The sequence below is a fragment of the Chenopodium album genome, chromosome 22 (genome assembly GCF_948465745.1).
Source record: "Chenopodium album chromosome 22, dcCheAlbu1.1, whole genome shotgun sequence".
In the NCBI taxonomy this organism is placed as follows: Eukaryota; Viridiplantae; Streptophyta; class Magnoliopsida; order Caryophyllales; family Amaranthaceae; genus Chenopodium; species Chenopodium album.
Window position 1 is genome coordinate 33,273,528 of NC_137855.1, and position 15,673 is coordinate 33,289,200.

Here is a 15,673-nt window from a genome sequence, read left to right on the forward strand (position 1 = left end):
TGAAAATAAGGTCAACAGACATAAACTCTTAGGGGTGCGCTATCTTCAACTAATTTTTAATTTTGTTTTTATCTAAACTTGTTCAAATTCATCTAGTCAACCAATTGGATTTGAACTTTTGAAACAACTTTTTCATTTAAGATGGAAACCCGAGGGTGTGCCGGTTCAAAGAGTGGAAGAGTGGGACCATGGTGGGGGTAAACGAGGGAGAGGAAGACAAAAAATGACTTGGTTGGTAAGAGTTAGGAAAGATATGAAGTATATGGATTTGCATGAGGATGAAGCATTGGATCGTAAGGGATAAAGGAGGAAGATTTATGTCAATGACTACACAAAATAACCAAATTTGGTTCATGTAGCTGACCTCACTTATGGGATTAAGGCTTTTGATTGATTTAAAATAAATCTCAATAAGTTGAGATTAATAAACAAAAAGAAGGTTGAGGAGAATACATTTTAAAAAAATTGCAATAAGCTGAGATTAATAAACACAAAGAAGGTTGAGGAGAATACATTTAAAATAAATTGCAATAAGCTTCGATTAACAAACAAAAAAAAGGTTGAGGAAATTACACAATACTATTATACGCAAAATAGACACTTTCCCTCAATTCTACTAATTTCTAAATATATACTCCTTTTTTTATGATAATTTTTTAAATCTTGCCATTTACTATTTAAATAAATGAAACAGTCAGTGAAAAATGGTTCTCTATTTTTACTAATTAGGTAAGAGAGAAGGACATGGATGTTATGTATATAGCTTTATGTGGATCATACCTAAACTAGTTAGACCTTATTTAAGTTGTAGATTAAACTTGAGCGGCCTTTTTTAACCTTTATTTATACTACTTTAAACTTGTAAGGTGAACAAAATATAGCTTTCGAGTAGAGAGCTAGAATAAAAGCCCTAGCAGAAATGTGAAGGAAGAGATCATAATTGGTATAAACCTCCTAAGTGAGTTGATCAAGTTGTTTTTCCTCCGCAATCCAAGTGAGATCAAGTTCGTCGCAATTCCATATCTATAAATGTTGTTTATGAACCAAATAAATTTCCATATTTACATGTTGAAGTCCTACATCAAAACATCATTGAGTTATGATTGAATTTTCGAGTGGAGTTATTTTCCCGTAGTCTTGTGTTGTTACTTGTTAGAACAATGAACTCTAATTTTTGATTTGAGAACCAAGATAATATATTTTGTATAAATTATTATTACAAGTCATATTGCAACAAGAAGAACAAAATCTTAGGGCCTGTTCTCATCAGATTATTTTCAGTTCAGTTCATTTCAACTCCTAATTTCCTTCTCTCATAAAATATTCAGTTCAGTTCAGTTGTGCTCTAATAAGTTCAGTTCAATTTAGCTCTAATAAGTTCAATTCAGTTCATTTCAGTCAATGAGAACAAGCCATTAATTTTAGTTCAGTTCAGTTCAGCTTCAATCAATTCAGTTCAGTTCAGTTCAGCTTCAATCAGTTCAGTTTAGTTCAGTTCAGATTCAATCAGTTCAGTTCAGTTCAGCTCCTAATTCTCCTCTCTTATAAAATATTCATTTCAGCTCAATTCAACTCCAATCTGTTCAGTTCAGTTCAGCTCCAATCAGGTTTTTTCAGTTCAGTTCAGTTCAGCTCCAATCAGTTCAGTAAATATGAATAGGCCCTTAGTCCCGATATAAGCTAACGTAGGCTTGCATGCAGCATGCTCAAGCGTACAGATGTGTATAAACAGTAAATAACTAAACACCAACAAATGTAATACGGAGTGTTCTTCTATAGTGACATAGAAGAATGTTTGAATGAAGAGCACAAATAATAAGCAGAGAAAATGAAAAGGGTAAGAAAGTAAAGTAAATTAATTAAATAACTAAGAAAGACGTGGCAGTGAAGGCAAGGTGGTTGTTGAGTCCGGCTGCCCTGCTGGATAGAAGGCGACTTGCTTCACTTTTTCTTTCTTTTTTTTTTAATTATATTTTTTATATGGTGATATCTACGGTTTATTTTTATTTTTTTTATTTTTTGAAAAAACATATCTATGGTTTATTTTAAGGAGACACGTACTTGTATTTTGTTACTTTTTTTTTTTTTTAATTATTTTAATTGAAATTAGTTTCTCTAATTCTTTTTTTCACCGGCTCAATGGTTTTCAATTTATTTTAATTAAATAAAATGATTGAATATAAAATTAATTTTGAGGCTCAAAAGCTAGAATGAGAAAAAATAAATTAATTAACAGATTCTATATGAATGATGTGATAGAGTATATAATTATTTTTAAAACTAATTATTAGTCAAGCTTTTCGTTGAATTGATTATTTGACATAGATAAAACTATGTATGTGCGAGTATAATTTTAGAAAAGTTTTTACATCAAGAAGGACAAGATCAAACTAGTGGAAAAGATGCACCTTCTAATCTTAAGGTTAAAGGTTCAATTTCAATCGGAGAAAATTTGAAAGTGGAATCCCTTACAATTCACCGTCACTTTTAAAGTTTCCGACTCACAAATATTGAATCAAAAAACCGTGAATTTTAAGGTTAATAAGGATCTTTCTTCTTAAAAAAAGAAATGAAAAATATCCTAATTAGATTTAGGTGAACTTTTTGCAATTTTTCTTATAACTTTATAAGAAATTAAAAATCAACCTAACACGTTCGTTAAGCTTCTATCAACATAGGGTGAACAACATTCTACCCCGTTTTCTTAACCTATAGCCCCTAGCTTGATAGTCTATTTTGCCCTTTTAAAAGTTCTTAGTGATTAGCCCCTTCATGAATTTATTCAATGCATAGCAAATTTTTTAATGGAAGTACATCTAATTGTTTTATAATGCTATCATTTGAATATTTAATTATTATTATCCAAATGTTATTGTATGCATTGGGTGTACTGTAAATTGATATACATTTGGTTATTGTATACTAAAAGTTACCCATATTATCATAAAAGTTACCCTTTGTTTCATAAAAGTTACCCTTATTACCCAATTACTTTTAATCTCACAAAATTACCCTTAACTATTAAAAGTTATTCATATTACTCAGTTACTTTTATCCTCACAAAATTACTCTTAAAGGCTTAAACTATCAAAAGTTACCAACATTACTGACGAATTACTTTTATTAAAATAAAATACCCTTAAACTATAAAAAGTTACCCATAATGTCACATAAGTTATTCATTTTTCTTTTCTGTAATTTTCTTTCCCACACAGTAAATAAATGTACACAGGATTCTTTAAAACATTTGTGATTATTGTCAAGTGTCCTACATTCTAATGGAAATCATATTTATGTTAGGGTCTGTTCACATTTACTGAATTAAGCTGAACTGAACTGAACTGATTGGAGCTGAACTGAACTATACTGAATAGAGCTGAAATGAATATTTTATGAGAGAAAGAAATTAAGAGTTGAAGTGTTGAACTGAACTAAATAGAACTGAACTGATTGGAGTTGAACTGAACTGAATTGATTGGAGCTGAAATGAACTGAAATTAAGCTAAATTGAATAGGCTCTAATTGTATGCGCATAGTACGGATATCAGTCCATTTATTTATTTTATTTTTTTTATTTCAGAAGAAATATGTTTAGATAATCTCATATATAATAGTGAATAAAAAAATAATTTCAGATACAATAGTTAATACCCTGTCAAAAAACAAAAGTTAATACTAATATACTAGTGTAATCCCCAAAATCATTTATAGATTACACGTGTCAACACCACTTAAATTTTTTTTTCGCCAAAATCATTGTTTTTCTGTTCATTTTTTTCATTAAAAAATAATTTTAAGTTAGTATTAAAGCTTGGTATTCACAAGCAATTAATAACTAGAAGTTATTTCTTTCAAAAAAAATAAATAATAAAAAAAAACTAGAAGTTAATTTTATTAGGGTAAAAGAAGATATAGAAAATTTCAAATTTAACATACACAATCCTATGTTCAATTTGACCGAATTAAAAAAAAAAATGTTACATATTGATAATTTCAGTTATCAATCGAGTAGGTTATCATCATACAAAATTATATTTTCCATATTATGCATAGAAATATTCCAACCATGTATTAATTGAAAGCATACCTCGGGCATTAACTAGTTTCATATAAATAATTTTAAATGAAATATTTTCAAACAGTATAAGTTTTAAAAATTCAAAGAAAATAAGTTCAGATAAATAAAATTAGACTCCACCCGTTCCTGAAATTTCGACTCATTTTGCATTTGCACGGTCTCTAATGAACATCTTTGGCCATTTATAACTTCAGCCATGTATAGGTAAAAAAAATTTAAAATTGATATTTGAAAATTTTATCATAAGGGAAATTTAGTAAGTTAAACTTGCATTGTTAATTTATTTTGATTACGGAGTATATAACTCATAAAATGTGATCAAAGTTATTTTATTTTGACCATATTTTTTTTTTGTTCATATAAATCATCAAATGTGATCAAAGTTATTTTATTTTGACCATATGAATATTAAGTGAGTCAAACTTTCAGGAACGGAGGTTGTACAATTTGTTCAGATAAAATAAATAAAAATAAAGATGAACCCAACATAACCTAAATGAATTATTTTTGTGCATTTTTTTTGGTGTAAGTTTTTGTGCATATTAATTCATTTACCAGTTTTTTTTTTTTTTTTTAAATGAATTATTTTGTGCATATTAAGTTCTTTATTTTTTTTGTTTATTATTTTTTTTACATGTACTGTAAAATACATAAGCCACCGAAATAGTATGGATTAAAATGGCGTATGTGGTCCCTTGATGGTTTTAAGTGAGCTGAAGGAGGCTGTAACGGTTGCTTTTTAAAGCTCTGAATTCATTATTTTATTTTGACATTTATTAAATAACACTGGAAATTTCTTCTTGTTGAATGTTGAAAGAATCTCGAGTGTAAATTTTTCTCTGAATTAGGGTTAAGCTTTAATCGAAAACCGCAAAATTAGGTTTGAAATGATATGTAGTGTGGGTACTACCGTACTACCTATGCAGCTATACCATATACTATTAGCACATTTTTTCAAATACTACATTCGGTCCAAATTACTCACAACTTTGGAATATTTTATATATCTCAAATAATACTCCAAAGTTGCGAGTAATTTGGACCGGAGGTCTGGAGGTAGTACTATGCGTAACAGTGTAAGAAATTTTTTGTTTTTGCTTCCACCCAAATATCCCTATTTCTCTTTTACTACCTATTTAATTTTTTTTAATTTGCTACCACCTACACTCATACAAATTAAATTTTACTATCATTTAACGGAATCGGTTAGGGTTTCGTTAAGTTTGTTAAAAATAATACTTCATCCGTTTTCTTTTACTTGCACCACTTCCCTAAAAAGGAAATGTCACAATACTTGCAACACACTATAAAAGGAAAGTTACTTTAGGGAAAAACTATACTATATCCCTTATACAAAGCACATGGGCCACTAAATTATACTCCTAACAACCACTCATCCTATTTTAAAGTTTATTATATCATGTAACCCAACATTTTTTAATTACTGCGCTAAAGGGTGTGTTGCATCTAAAAGAAAACGGAGGAAGTAATAATAATTAAAAAAAAAAAAAAACCAGCCACCCTCAAGCCTCAACAACCCAACCACCTCAGCCACCTTCCCCCCTTGCCGGCGGCACCCAAAGCTTCGGCCGACGCTGGCGACCCCAACCTACTCCCTTTCCGTACCTACGCAGCTCATCCCCTCCCTTTTCCCCTTCTTGTTGCTCCGACCCTAACTCCGAATCGGAAACTACCTCATTTTGTATATTTTTGTACCAACGCTGACCCGGAAACTAACGCTGACCCAGGTGACAATGCGAACCGAAAACCACCTGCTTTCTGTACCAACGCCGAAGCATGTGACAAAAAACACCAAACTGGAAACCCTAACCCTAAACTACAAAATAGAAATAACCATAAGCGAAACCCTAAAACCCGTTTAGGGTTGTTTCGGGCAGTAGTTTAGGGTTAGAGGTGCCGTCTTTGAGGGAAAGGGATTGGGGTGGGGTCGCCAGCGCCGGCCGTGGCAGGGGGTGGAGTGGCTGATGGGGAGGGGGATGGGTTTTTTTAATTTTGTTTTTGGTTGCCGGGTTTTTGAATTAATTAATTTTTTGGTGGCTGACGGGGAGGCAGTTAGGGTGGCTGAGGAAGGGAGTGGTGGCCGGAAGGTGATAATGAGGGTGGGTGAATCTCACTAATGGAATTATTAACTGAAAGTGCTAAGTGGTAGTGAAATTTAAATTGTGTGATTTTAGGTGGTAATAAAATAAAATAAAATTTTAAATGGGTAGAAAATGTAAAATAGGGGTGTTTGGGTGGTAGCAAAAGTGAAAATTTTCTCAAATATAAACATATTTTTCTTAAATTTTGTCTCTAAATAAAAGTCTACCAGATAACCTCTGCATGATTGAGTAACTTCTGACTAAGTAACCCCTGACCGACTAAGTATCTCTGAATAATTAACCTCAGTTACATGATGTAACCAGCCACATATGAAACTTTCTGATTTTTAGGTGTATATTTAAGATTATTTCTTTAGAGACAACGAAGGTAGTACTATATAGGCTTTGTCTTTTATGTTTAAAATTGTAAAATGTACAGTACGGACATTATTTTATAAAAAAAGTTATAATGTTGACTACATTATATAATTTAAATTAAAATTAAAATTTTTAAAAAATTGGATCGAGTAGTTAGGGACCATATGAAGCCACTAGATCTGGAGACCATGTAATAAATGTGAGGGATGAAAATTGAATGGACAATACGTAGTGATTGAAATAAAGGAGAAGTACAAAGAAGAAAATGTAAGTAGAATTTTTACAAGTGACATGAATATTTTGCAGTAATTATTTAACAATGTACAAGTACTTGTAATCTTAGTGTCCACTAGTAAGATAAAGATAGATACTCTTATAACTCTCAATTATATACTGTCTCTCAAGATAAGGATCATGCTTTAGGCTTTTAATGTTTTTTGTTCCTTACTTGAGTGTACAATCCAATTTATCCTCTCCATCCATTTATATACACCATTATCTTATGGCAGAAATCGAGTATTTTTTGCACCCGTGTTTTTTTGCATGAAACCGTCTCATCCCACAACCTCAAGGTTAGATCTTGGATTTTATTACATCGGTTCTTTTAAGTAAAAATTTAAAAATTACCCATTAAATCTTAAAAAAGCACCCATTCATTGTGTGCTGATGCAGGAAAAATTGAATCCAACCTTAACATAAATACCGCAATTCAAGCCTTCAATCTTTAGCTAATTCGGGATGAAGTCGATAGGTAAGACTAAGAGAGACGGGGTAAGCAAAGCAGCTGTAGCAACAAAAGGATGATAAAAGAACATCACTGTGATGAAAAAAGGATTTTGATTGTTGGGACTCGGGATTAATCAAAATGATTGAAAAGCTTATCTGAGTTTCCAAGGTTATCATGTACTTCAAACTTTCAAAGTAATTGGAATCCAAAAATTTACGATAACACAATAGGATTAAAAGTTCAGAATTTTAAACCATGTCCCTGTTAGCTGAACATAACAGAAAAGAATTTGGTATGAGTTATTAGTTTGGCATGCAACTGGAAGACTGGACTGCGCACCCTTGGATCCACCATGAACTCACAGTTACTCACCTCCAAGGATCATCAGGAAGCTTTAAAATTAGTTCTTGCACGATGACCACACGCAACTGAATTTCAGTTACCTTCTATAATGACAATAAAACAGCTCCAGACATGCAATGCAAATAAAAATTATACAATTCCAAGCAAATGATTCGACAGGGTACAAAAGATAGAAGAGACAACAGAAAATAACGCTATTTTATACGAACAATTGATCATCATTTAACCTAGATTATCACTTGATATTCATGTTCCTAACCAGCAGGCTTGGTTTAGAATTCAGTCAGATAACAAACATCACAATTGTTATTTGAAGAGGGTAAAGTTGTTGCCATGCAATTTAAGCCCCACTTGCATATAGACGAGTCCATTCTTTTGCTGCACATTTCAGATGAGAAGGCGACATCAATTGCAACTTTAGAACGAAATACTGGATTAATTAGTGGAAGAAATATACTTGGCTACTTATTTGCAGGCGAAAAACAAATAAATTCAAACTTTAAACGAATATTTGATTACTCACCAGTTTCAACAGCTTCTGCCTCATCTGTTTTCCAATGCTTAGCAATGTTCTCAGACAAAGGGTCATCAGGGTTTGGAGCACTTAGCAGTGCTTGAATACTGAAATAACAAGCGTAGGAACATAATCAATAACAATGCATAAGTTACAAACTGAAACAAAGCATGAAAACAGCGCAATTAAAACAGGACAAATGCCATCAGAAACAAATTTATATGACTCGGTTCACTTAGGTAAAATAAGGCATGGTGATTAGAAAAAAAAAAAAAAAAAAAAAAATCTAATATTTGACAGGCCTTCTAGGGAACCCTTCAAGCATACAAACAAATTGCAGAGTATCCCCTGATCTCCCCAGAAACTTACATTGATGAAGTGTTTGTTGGCGGTTATGGTGGTAACAACTACATTGATGTACTTGCACAGTATTTGTTAAAAACCATGGAGGAAAGGGCAGATGAAGAAAGGAGTGGGCATGCATTTTCTTTTCAAGATGGAGGGATCTAGCTTCCTAAAAAGAAAGGAAAAGAGGGTGGGGCTAGGGGCTTGGGACTTGGGAGGGAGGCTTTCTGGTAACAACCCTGCATCATCTTAAGAAATAGGGGAGCCTGAGGGCTTATAGTTCATATTATTTTTGGAAGAATCACAAACAGAAATTACCTCAAGAGTACAGTTCGTATCTGAAGAGCAGGACTCCACTTGTCTTTGAGAATATCAAGGCATATCCTCCCTAGCTGCCAGAAACAAAAAACTTTTTTACGCGAGGATAGTTTTGAATAGGGAAAAATCAAGAAGCTTAAAGAAAAGGTCCACCTTACCTTATCAATGTTTGGATGATATATCTTGGTGAGAAATCGAACCTGTTACAGTCAACCAAGCAAGTTACATCAAACACCACAAAATGTGCAGTTAAACAAGGTGGAGAAAGCAAATTAGATCAATCAATCAACACAGTGACACATCACACCCTCTTGTAAATGTTTTAAAACCCCCATGTAATAAAAAGTTGAGAGAGGAAGAGAGAGGTAGCAGAAAGGAATTTAGTAATACATTCAATTTGTAAAACCTTTGATGGTCACACCATAACAACTAATGAAAGCACTATAGACAATGCAAAAACAACTAGAAGCCATTAGCCAGAAAATCCTTGCAGAATAAAAAAGTTGTTCGGTTATCAAAATGTTAGGCATGAGTGCTGTCAAAACTGAGTATAATCAGGGAAGCATATATTGCGTGATATGTGAAGACATGAAGCAGTAACAAATGTCCTCAGAGAACACGTACGCAGTTGGGTAATGGCATATGGTAATGTGCCCCTTTGTCGAGAAGAAAGAAGACGTGGGTTGTACAAGGTTAACGACCATGTGGTTCATGGAATCATGGTACACAACTGTACGTGTGGCCTATTCGGTTAAGATGCTGCCTTGGCATAGGATATCTTTTACAAGACTTTGTTTCATATTTTGAATCTAGGAATTTAGAATAATAAAATAAGATCATGAGAGATTGTAAAATCAAGAAGAGGATAACAAAGATAGCTATGATGTGAGTGTTTAGGTTAACATGACTATGGTCAATCTGTCTGATCACGGGATAGGTTACCTTGGGTTAACATGACAATGGTCAATCTACTCCAATCAAGGGTGATCGTGAGAGCATTAAGTCACTGAAACATCATAAACATCATAGGAGGTCCCAACGCACTTCTGCGATTTTCCTCCTGGTTCTTGGATTTCCAGATAGAATCTGTGTCATTTTTTTGTTGTTTCATGAATTTAATTCCGCATTATTATTGCTCACGATTAATTTACTAGTTAGCCACGATTTTAGCAATGATAACAACTCATTTCATGGGAAAGGGACTAAGGAGGTAACCCTCTTGAAGCTCCAATCAGTTGAAACAGGTGTGTTACTCTGGACTGCCATTCGACAGTCAGGTGTTGTAGGGAGTACATGCAAATGCAGTATCTCAAATTTTAAAGCAAGAGAAAAATCCTCCAAAGATTTATTTCCTTACAAACAGAATATTAAGTCACAAATAGGTGACAATGATTTAACACTTCTAATCAATGAAACAGAGAAACAATATTGGGTGCAGAAATAAAGGCAACACCAAATTTCGAAATTAGGATATATCAGTGGGCTTTAAATAATCAACATATCAGCTTGAACACCATTTAGATACAGCTTCCCATTACTTTAGGGATGGTGTATCGCTCTAAAATGTTCTTTTAGACCCAAATATGTTTTTGAGGCGATTCTATGCATTTGAAATTGGATTAAGCAAATAGAGTCACCTCCAACGGGATCTTTGATGATTTAAGAAAGCATACCGAGCATAGTACAGATTGCTCCCTTTTACCTGAGTGCGACAGAGAAGGATGGGTCTCAACATTGCTTCCTTAAGGGATGTCAACCTATAAGAGATGGAAATTGAATTTCCTAGGGTAAGCCACTCTTTTTGCTAAGAATAATTTCTACTCCACCTCAATCTCTCTAAGGCATCTTCATAATTCAGAAATTATTAAACCCAATCATATGATAGCTTTTTTTAACAGTGAAAAAGGTAAAGTGTTAGGACCGCCTCCCATTTCTTCAGAAAGCATCCATCCAATCCACCCTCGGTATCCCATTAGATAAAACAAATTATTTTCCAACATCCTTACAACACCAATAAGGGTGGTGGGAAGGCTCGAGAGTTCATAGTTCAGAGGTCCAATTCTCTACCTATAGCATGTTATACGTATGTCACCTAGAAGGGAAGATCCATGTAGAAGATCAACTTAATGCGATTTAGTCGCACTAGCAAAGTTCCTTTGTTTTTCTTAAAATTGCAATGATTTGACTTTTGCACTATTCATAAACTAACTTTGACCGTGTGTTTTACTAGTAAAAAACAGCTTAGACATGTCTTTTTTTATTGTAAAATAATAATCAATCAATCAAAGCCTTAATCCCATAAGTGTGGTCGGCTACATGAACCAAAAGTGATTATTCCGTGTAGTCGTTGACAAATATCTTCCTCCTCCATCCCTTACAATCAAATGTCTTATTCTCATGCAAATCCATATACTTCATACTTCCTGAATCCTTCAAGTGATTATTATAGTAAAAAAAAAATAATAAGTAAAAAAAAAAAAAAAAAAGACAAGTCAATTTGGCAATGTAATCTGAAGTGAATCCAAATTGATCTTATATATATATATACTCGTTATCAAATCCTAGATCTTGATATTGGGCAACAATAAGCTGTATGATCGGAAATGATTAGGACTTTAATGGAGGAAAGGCGGAGTTTTCTTTCCAAAGGCCGAAGACCAACCACCTTTGATTCTCTCCTTTCTTCAAGCCACTAAGGCTATTGTTATTCTCACTGTTTTTATTTTTTTTAGTTTAAAAAAATAGATATGTGGCCATGTGAGACACAAGCAGTACATTAGATGGGTGAGGAAGGAGCTTGTTTTATGTTAGATTTTCATAAAGATTAAATCAAAAAGGAAATTTGGTTGCTATGTAGCTCTTTTTATAAACATACGTCAATATCTTAAAACAATTACTCTTACTAAATTCAGCTCTATTAGGAAATCAAAGGTCTAAAAGCTATAAAGATTTTGCATGGGAAATTTAATGAGAATGCTCAGTGGCTCAGTGCTAATAAGTTATAGATCCAGAAGTATAAATCTGCATGATATGCAAGAAGCCAGAACCACAATTAGAAAACAAGTAAAAATAATTAGGCAGGTGAAGTTTGACATACCTTCGGAGCAGCCATTGGATACTCCTCCGGCAAAAATAGTTCCAACTTAAAGACTCCTCCTGTACATAATATTAGGAACAAAATTTCGGAGCATTAATGTCAAAGTCTGGAATCAAATCAAATGCTAATCAATTTTAGTGAACATTTCCATTTGCAATTTGAAACAGGAGTAACATGACTACAACATCAACAAAAATGAAGAGTATGGTGTTAACTGAAAATCATAAACAATCAAAGTATTATGCAAATTCAGAAAGCAGCAATGATGAGGCAACCACATTTAGCACCACAAGGGAATATCATACCTACCAGCTAATGCCTAAAGCAAAAATTGTGTAAAGAATAAAAAGGCGAACCTTGGGCCCTAAGCGTTAGGCTCATGGGTTCAAGTGCTGATATTAAATTAGAAGAAATTTTGGTTCACGTAGCCAACCTCACTTATGGGATTAAGGCTTTGATTAATTGATTGATTAAAACCAAGTCTTTGAAAACCAGTGGCTGTTGTCCATTAGTCAAGCCTAAAAGGGGAAACCCCGTTCAAATAAAAAGGCCACATCATCCTAAGGACTAAGCCGCTTCTACTCCTTAAAAATCAACACCTTTTGTTTCACAAAATAATCCTTGAAGAAGATGAATGACAGACTTTGAGCCATCTTAATAAATGGAATGCCACTGCAAAAGGTCAGATTAGTCAACACCATCAAGGTACATTAATATAAGTTTCTAACATTAGTTTGAAGTTGGAGCATAATTAAGTGTTACTGAAAGATCTAAGGCTAAAGCAATTAAGTTAGAATTTAAGTACCAAAAGGTATTTATATGTGATTAAGCAATTTTATTTTATATTATTATTTTTTTTTTTTTTTGTGGTTGTTAAGGGAGAAGGGGGTTGGGGGGTGGGAGGGGTTCAGAAAGCCATCTTCCATATTTAAGCTGGCTTACAAGTTGCAACAACAGAGAGACACTTGAATAAAATTAAAGTCTCCAAAGAAAGGGGGAAAAAAATTTACATAGTGAAGCTTCAAGAAAACCTGTCCCTAGTCCCACCAAACAACAGATCAAGTTTTGTAGCCATAATTTTGGGAATGCGAAAAATGAGGAGGGGGGGGGGGGGGATCATTAGCACAGGTGGTAAAGAAACTAAGGACAGAAACAAAAGCAGAATTAAAGAGAGGTTTCGATGGAAAAAAGGTTGAATTACAAAAGAGAACATGATTGGAGAAGAGCAGAGGGTAGGAACTAAGGAAGAGAGGAAGATGATAGACGACACAAAAACAGTATGACCCCAAAAAATAAAGCACAATATAGAACGGGAGAGCTATTGTGCACCTCAACTATCATACTCAATGAGGACTAGAGCAGACCTGCGATACACCAAAAAATGCATGCCTAAGAAGAACTGAGGCATGGCTTTACAATCATAGGCATTGAGAAAATGGGTCAAGAAGAATGGATATAGCGACAGCAACATGTTAGAAAAAGCTTCTATTCTAAAATCCTGAGAATGATTGAATTCATTATGACTGATATCTTGCACAAATTAATAGTGGTCATGCATCACAAGGTGAATCATATTCAAACTTCAAAAACTGCACTGCTAAAAGATGATTCTGTTATTTACTAAGAGTTATAGTGGACAACTGAAATCGAACAACCAAGAACAACTGAAAGAGAAGACAAAGAAACAAAAGCCGGTTTTCTAACAATGTCAGCATATACATTTGGTGACTTGGTGTGACTTATCCGCATAATTCACAAGGAAAATTCCTAATCTGAAAGTCTCATCAACCTCCAACTCCCATCCCCACACAATCAGACACGAGAGCAATAACTCATGCAAGAAACTCAAATGAAGTTTGCACCGCATGCCACCTAGCAAACACTACCCTGCCAATCACTCTCTACAAGCCCTTTCTTCCCTCATCCCCCAAAACATCAAACAAACCATCCCATTTTCCTAAAAGCCACAAATGAATGTTGAAAAACCATTATAACATCAAACAAAAAATAATGAACTTTTCCGAAAGCCGATAAAACTATGATTATACCTTCATATGGTGACTGTGAAGGTCCAAGAATCATAACATTGAAGTATCGCATATTGTCTTCTGAAGGTGAAGCACTTATACCTGGAGCTGCAACCAAAACCCACCAAACCCATAATAAAAAAAACAAGCTTGATCAACCTCAAAATTCAATCGTACTTTATCATAAAAACACAATAATAATCACACGAAATTCAATTAATCCACTATAAATTGCAAACAAATTCCCAAAAAAAAAAAAAAAAGGTTTTAGAGAGAGAAAGAGAAAGACCTGGCTCACTAAGGAGACGCTGAGTTTCCTGAACAAAAAAAAAAAACGAAATCACCTCCATTAAAATCACCAAATTAATCAAAATTAACAAACAAAAGTAAAAACCCTAGAATTTCATCTTTACAAATTTTTCAAAATGATCGCTTAAAAATGAATCAAAATATAAAATTAAATTGGGTAAAAGAGAGAAGAAACCTTGATGATTCTTCGAGGTAGATTACTGTTCGCCATTGATGAGGAGCTTGGGAGGAGAGAGAAAGAGAGAATCTAGAGAGAGAAAATGGAAATGGGGAGTCCTACAGTAGGAGCTCGATCTTTGTTCTTTATTTTGTAATTTCACAGACGTTGGCTGCTTTATTTATATTTTTTAATTTAATTTTGTTAATTTAATTATTTCAGTTGGACTAAAATTGTTTTAATTGATTATTTTACAAGGCATTGACTTTTATACTAAATACAACCATATTTATTTCAAGTATATTATGCTTTTTGGGTCGCTTAGTTTTTACGCGTTGTTCCTTGTTCGTTTCTTCCCGCATTTGCCACTCCTTTCTTTAAAATTTGAAGATACTAGAGTGTACCCGTGCAAAATACACGGGATATATATTATATTAGAAAGATTTTAATTATATAATATAAGAAATTTTTTTTAATTACGGGAAGTTGATTTAGATGTAGTAATTTAGAACCTGTTATTTTGAACTATGTGTGGTATGCCTTGGCTCTATTCTGCTAAATTCTGATATACTCTGTGAGCCCTACTCTACTCTACTGTCACCTGCTCTACTCTTTTACAATATGATGTGCTCTATTCTGTTGGTCATAAACTCAAAAGAACAAAACCTTACTCTTATATGTGGGTGGTCACGCAAATGTCTCAAGCTATTACGGGGGTTATTTTGTCAAAGCTATAGAGGTTACTCGATTAGTGTCATGTGGGTTGTTTTCTTTTGCAAGCAACTATTCGATGAGGATAGTTACACAAAAAGCGTGCTGTACATATTTTTGTTTTGATGATAAGAGAAATGGAAGTTGTTTGAATTGAAGGGTTGGGGATTTTGAGTTCTATGGTGAACTATTGATAAAGTAATTGTATAACATAAAGTGAAATGTTAGTAGTGTTTAAGAAAAAATGAATTGTTATTAGTTATTGCAATTCGTTGAAAAAATGCAAAAAAAAAAAAAAAAAAAAAAAAAAAAGGCCAGGTAGTAGTTATTGATTTCTTTTTTTTTGGTTTTTAGTGGAATGGTAGTTACTGGTTAAAAAAAAATAAACTAAATGCATTTTTTTCAATGGTTTAAAAAATAAATAAAAAAATAAAAAAAACTAAATGCATTTTTTTTGGTGGGTAAAAAAAAAAAAAAAAAAAAAAACCCTAAATGCATGAGATTTGAGGATTGGGGATTTGGAGGGTTGTGGTGAAAACGACTCTGT

At 33.2% G+C, this 15,673-nt stretch overlaps 1 protein-coding gene across 1 annotated transcript; it reads right to left on the minus strand.

The window, feature by feature from the left end:
• Positions 1-7,705: 7,705 nt before the first annotated feature.
• Positions 7,706-14,617, minus strand: LOC145604565 (ubiquitin-conjugating enzyme E2 35). The gene is made up of 8 exons (XM_081660454.1): positions 14,434-14,617; positions 14,239-14,266; positions 13,971-14,057; positions 11,923-11,981; positions 8,984-9,025; positions 8,826-8,899; positions 8,172-8,269; positions 7,706-8,026 (listed from the first exon to the last, which is right to left on the minus strand). The coding sequence occupies exons 1-8, from the start codon at positions 14,467-14,469 to the stop codon at positions 7,989-7,991; spliced, it is 462 nt and encodes a 153-aa protein (XP_081516580.1). The 5' UTR covers positions 14,470-14,617; the 3' UTR covers positions 7,706-7,988.
• Between the last annotated feature and the right edge of the window lie 1,056 nt (positions 14,618-15,673).

Bases quoted from the DNA above. Each gene is read 5' to 3' on its own strand.
- LOC145604565 (XM_081660454.1), bottom strand. From the start codon at position 14,469: ATGGCGAACAGTAATCTACCTCGAAGAATCATCAAG. The intron at 9,026-11,922 runs GTATGTCAAACT...TGACTGTAACAG, and splicing joins ATCCAATGGCTGCTCCGAAG to GTTCGATTTCTCACCAAGAT. The intron at 8,270-8,825 runs GTAATTTCTGTT...TTGTTATTTCAG, and splicing joins ATACGAACTGTACTCTTGAG to TATTCAAGCACTGCTAAGTG.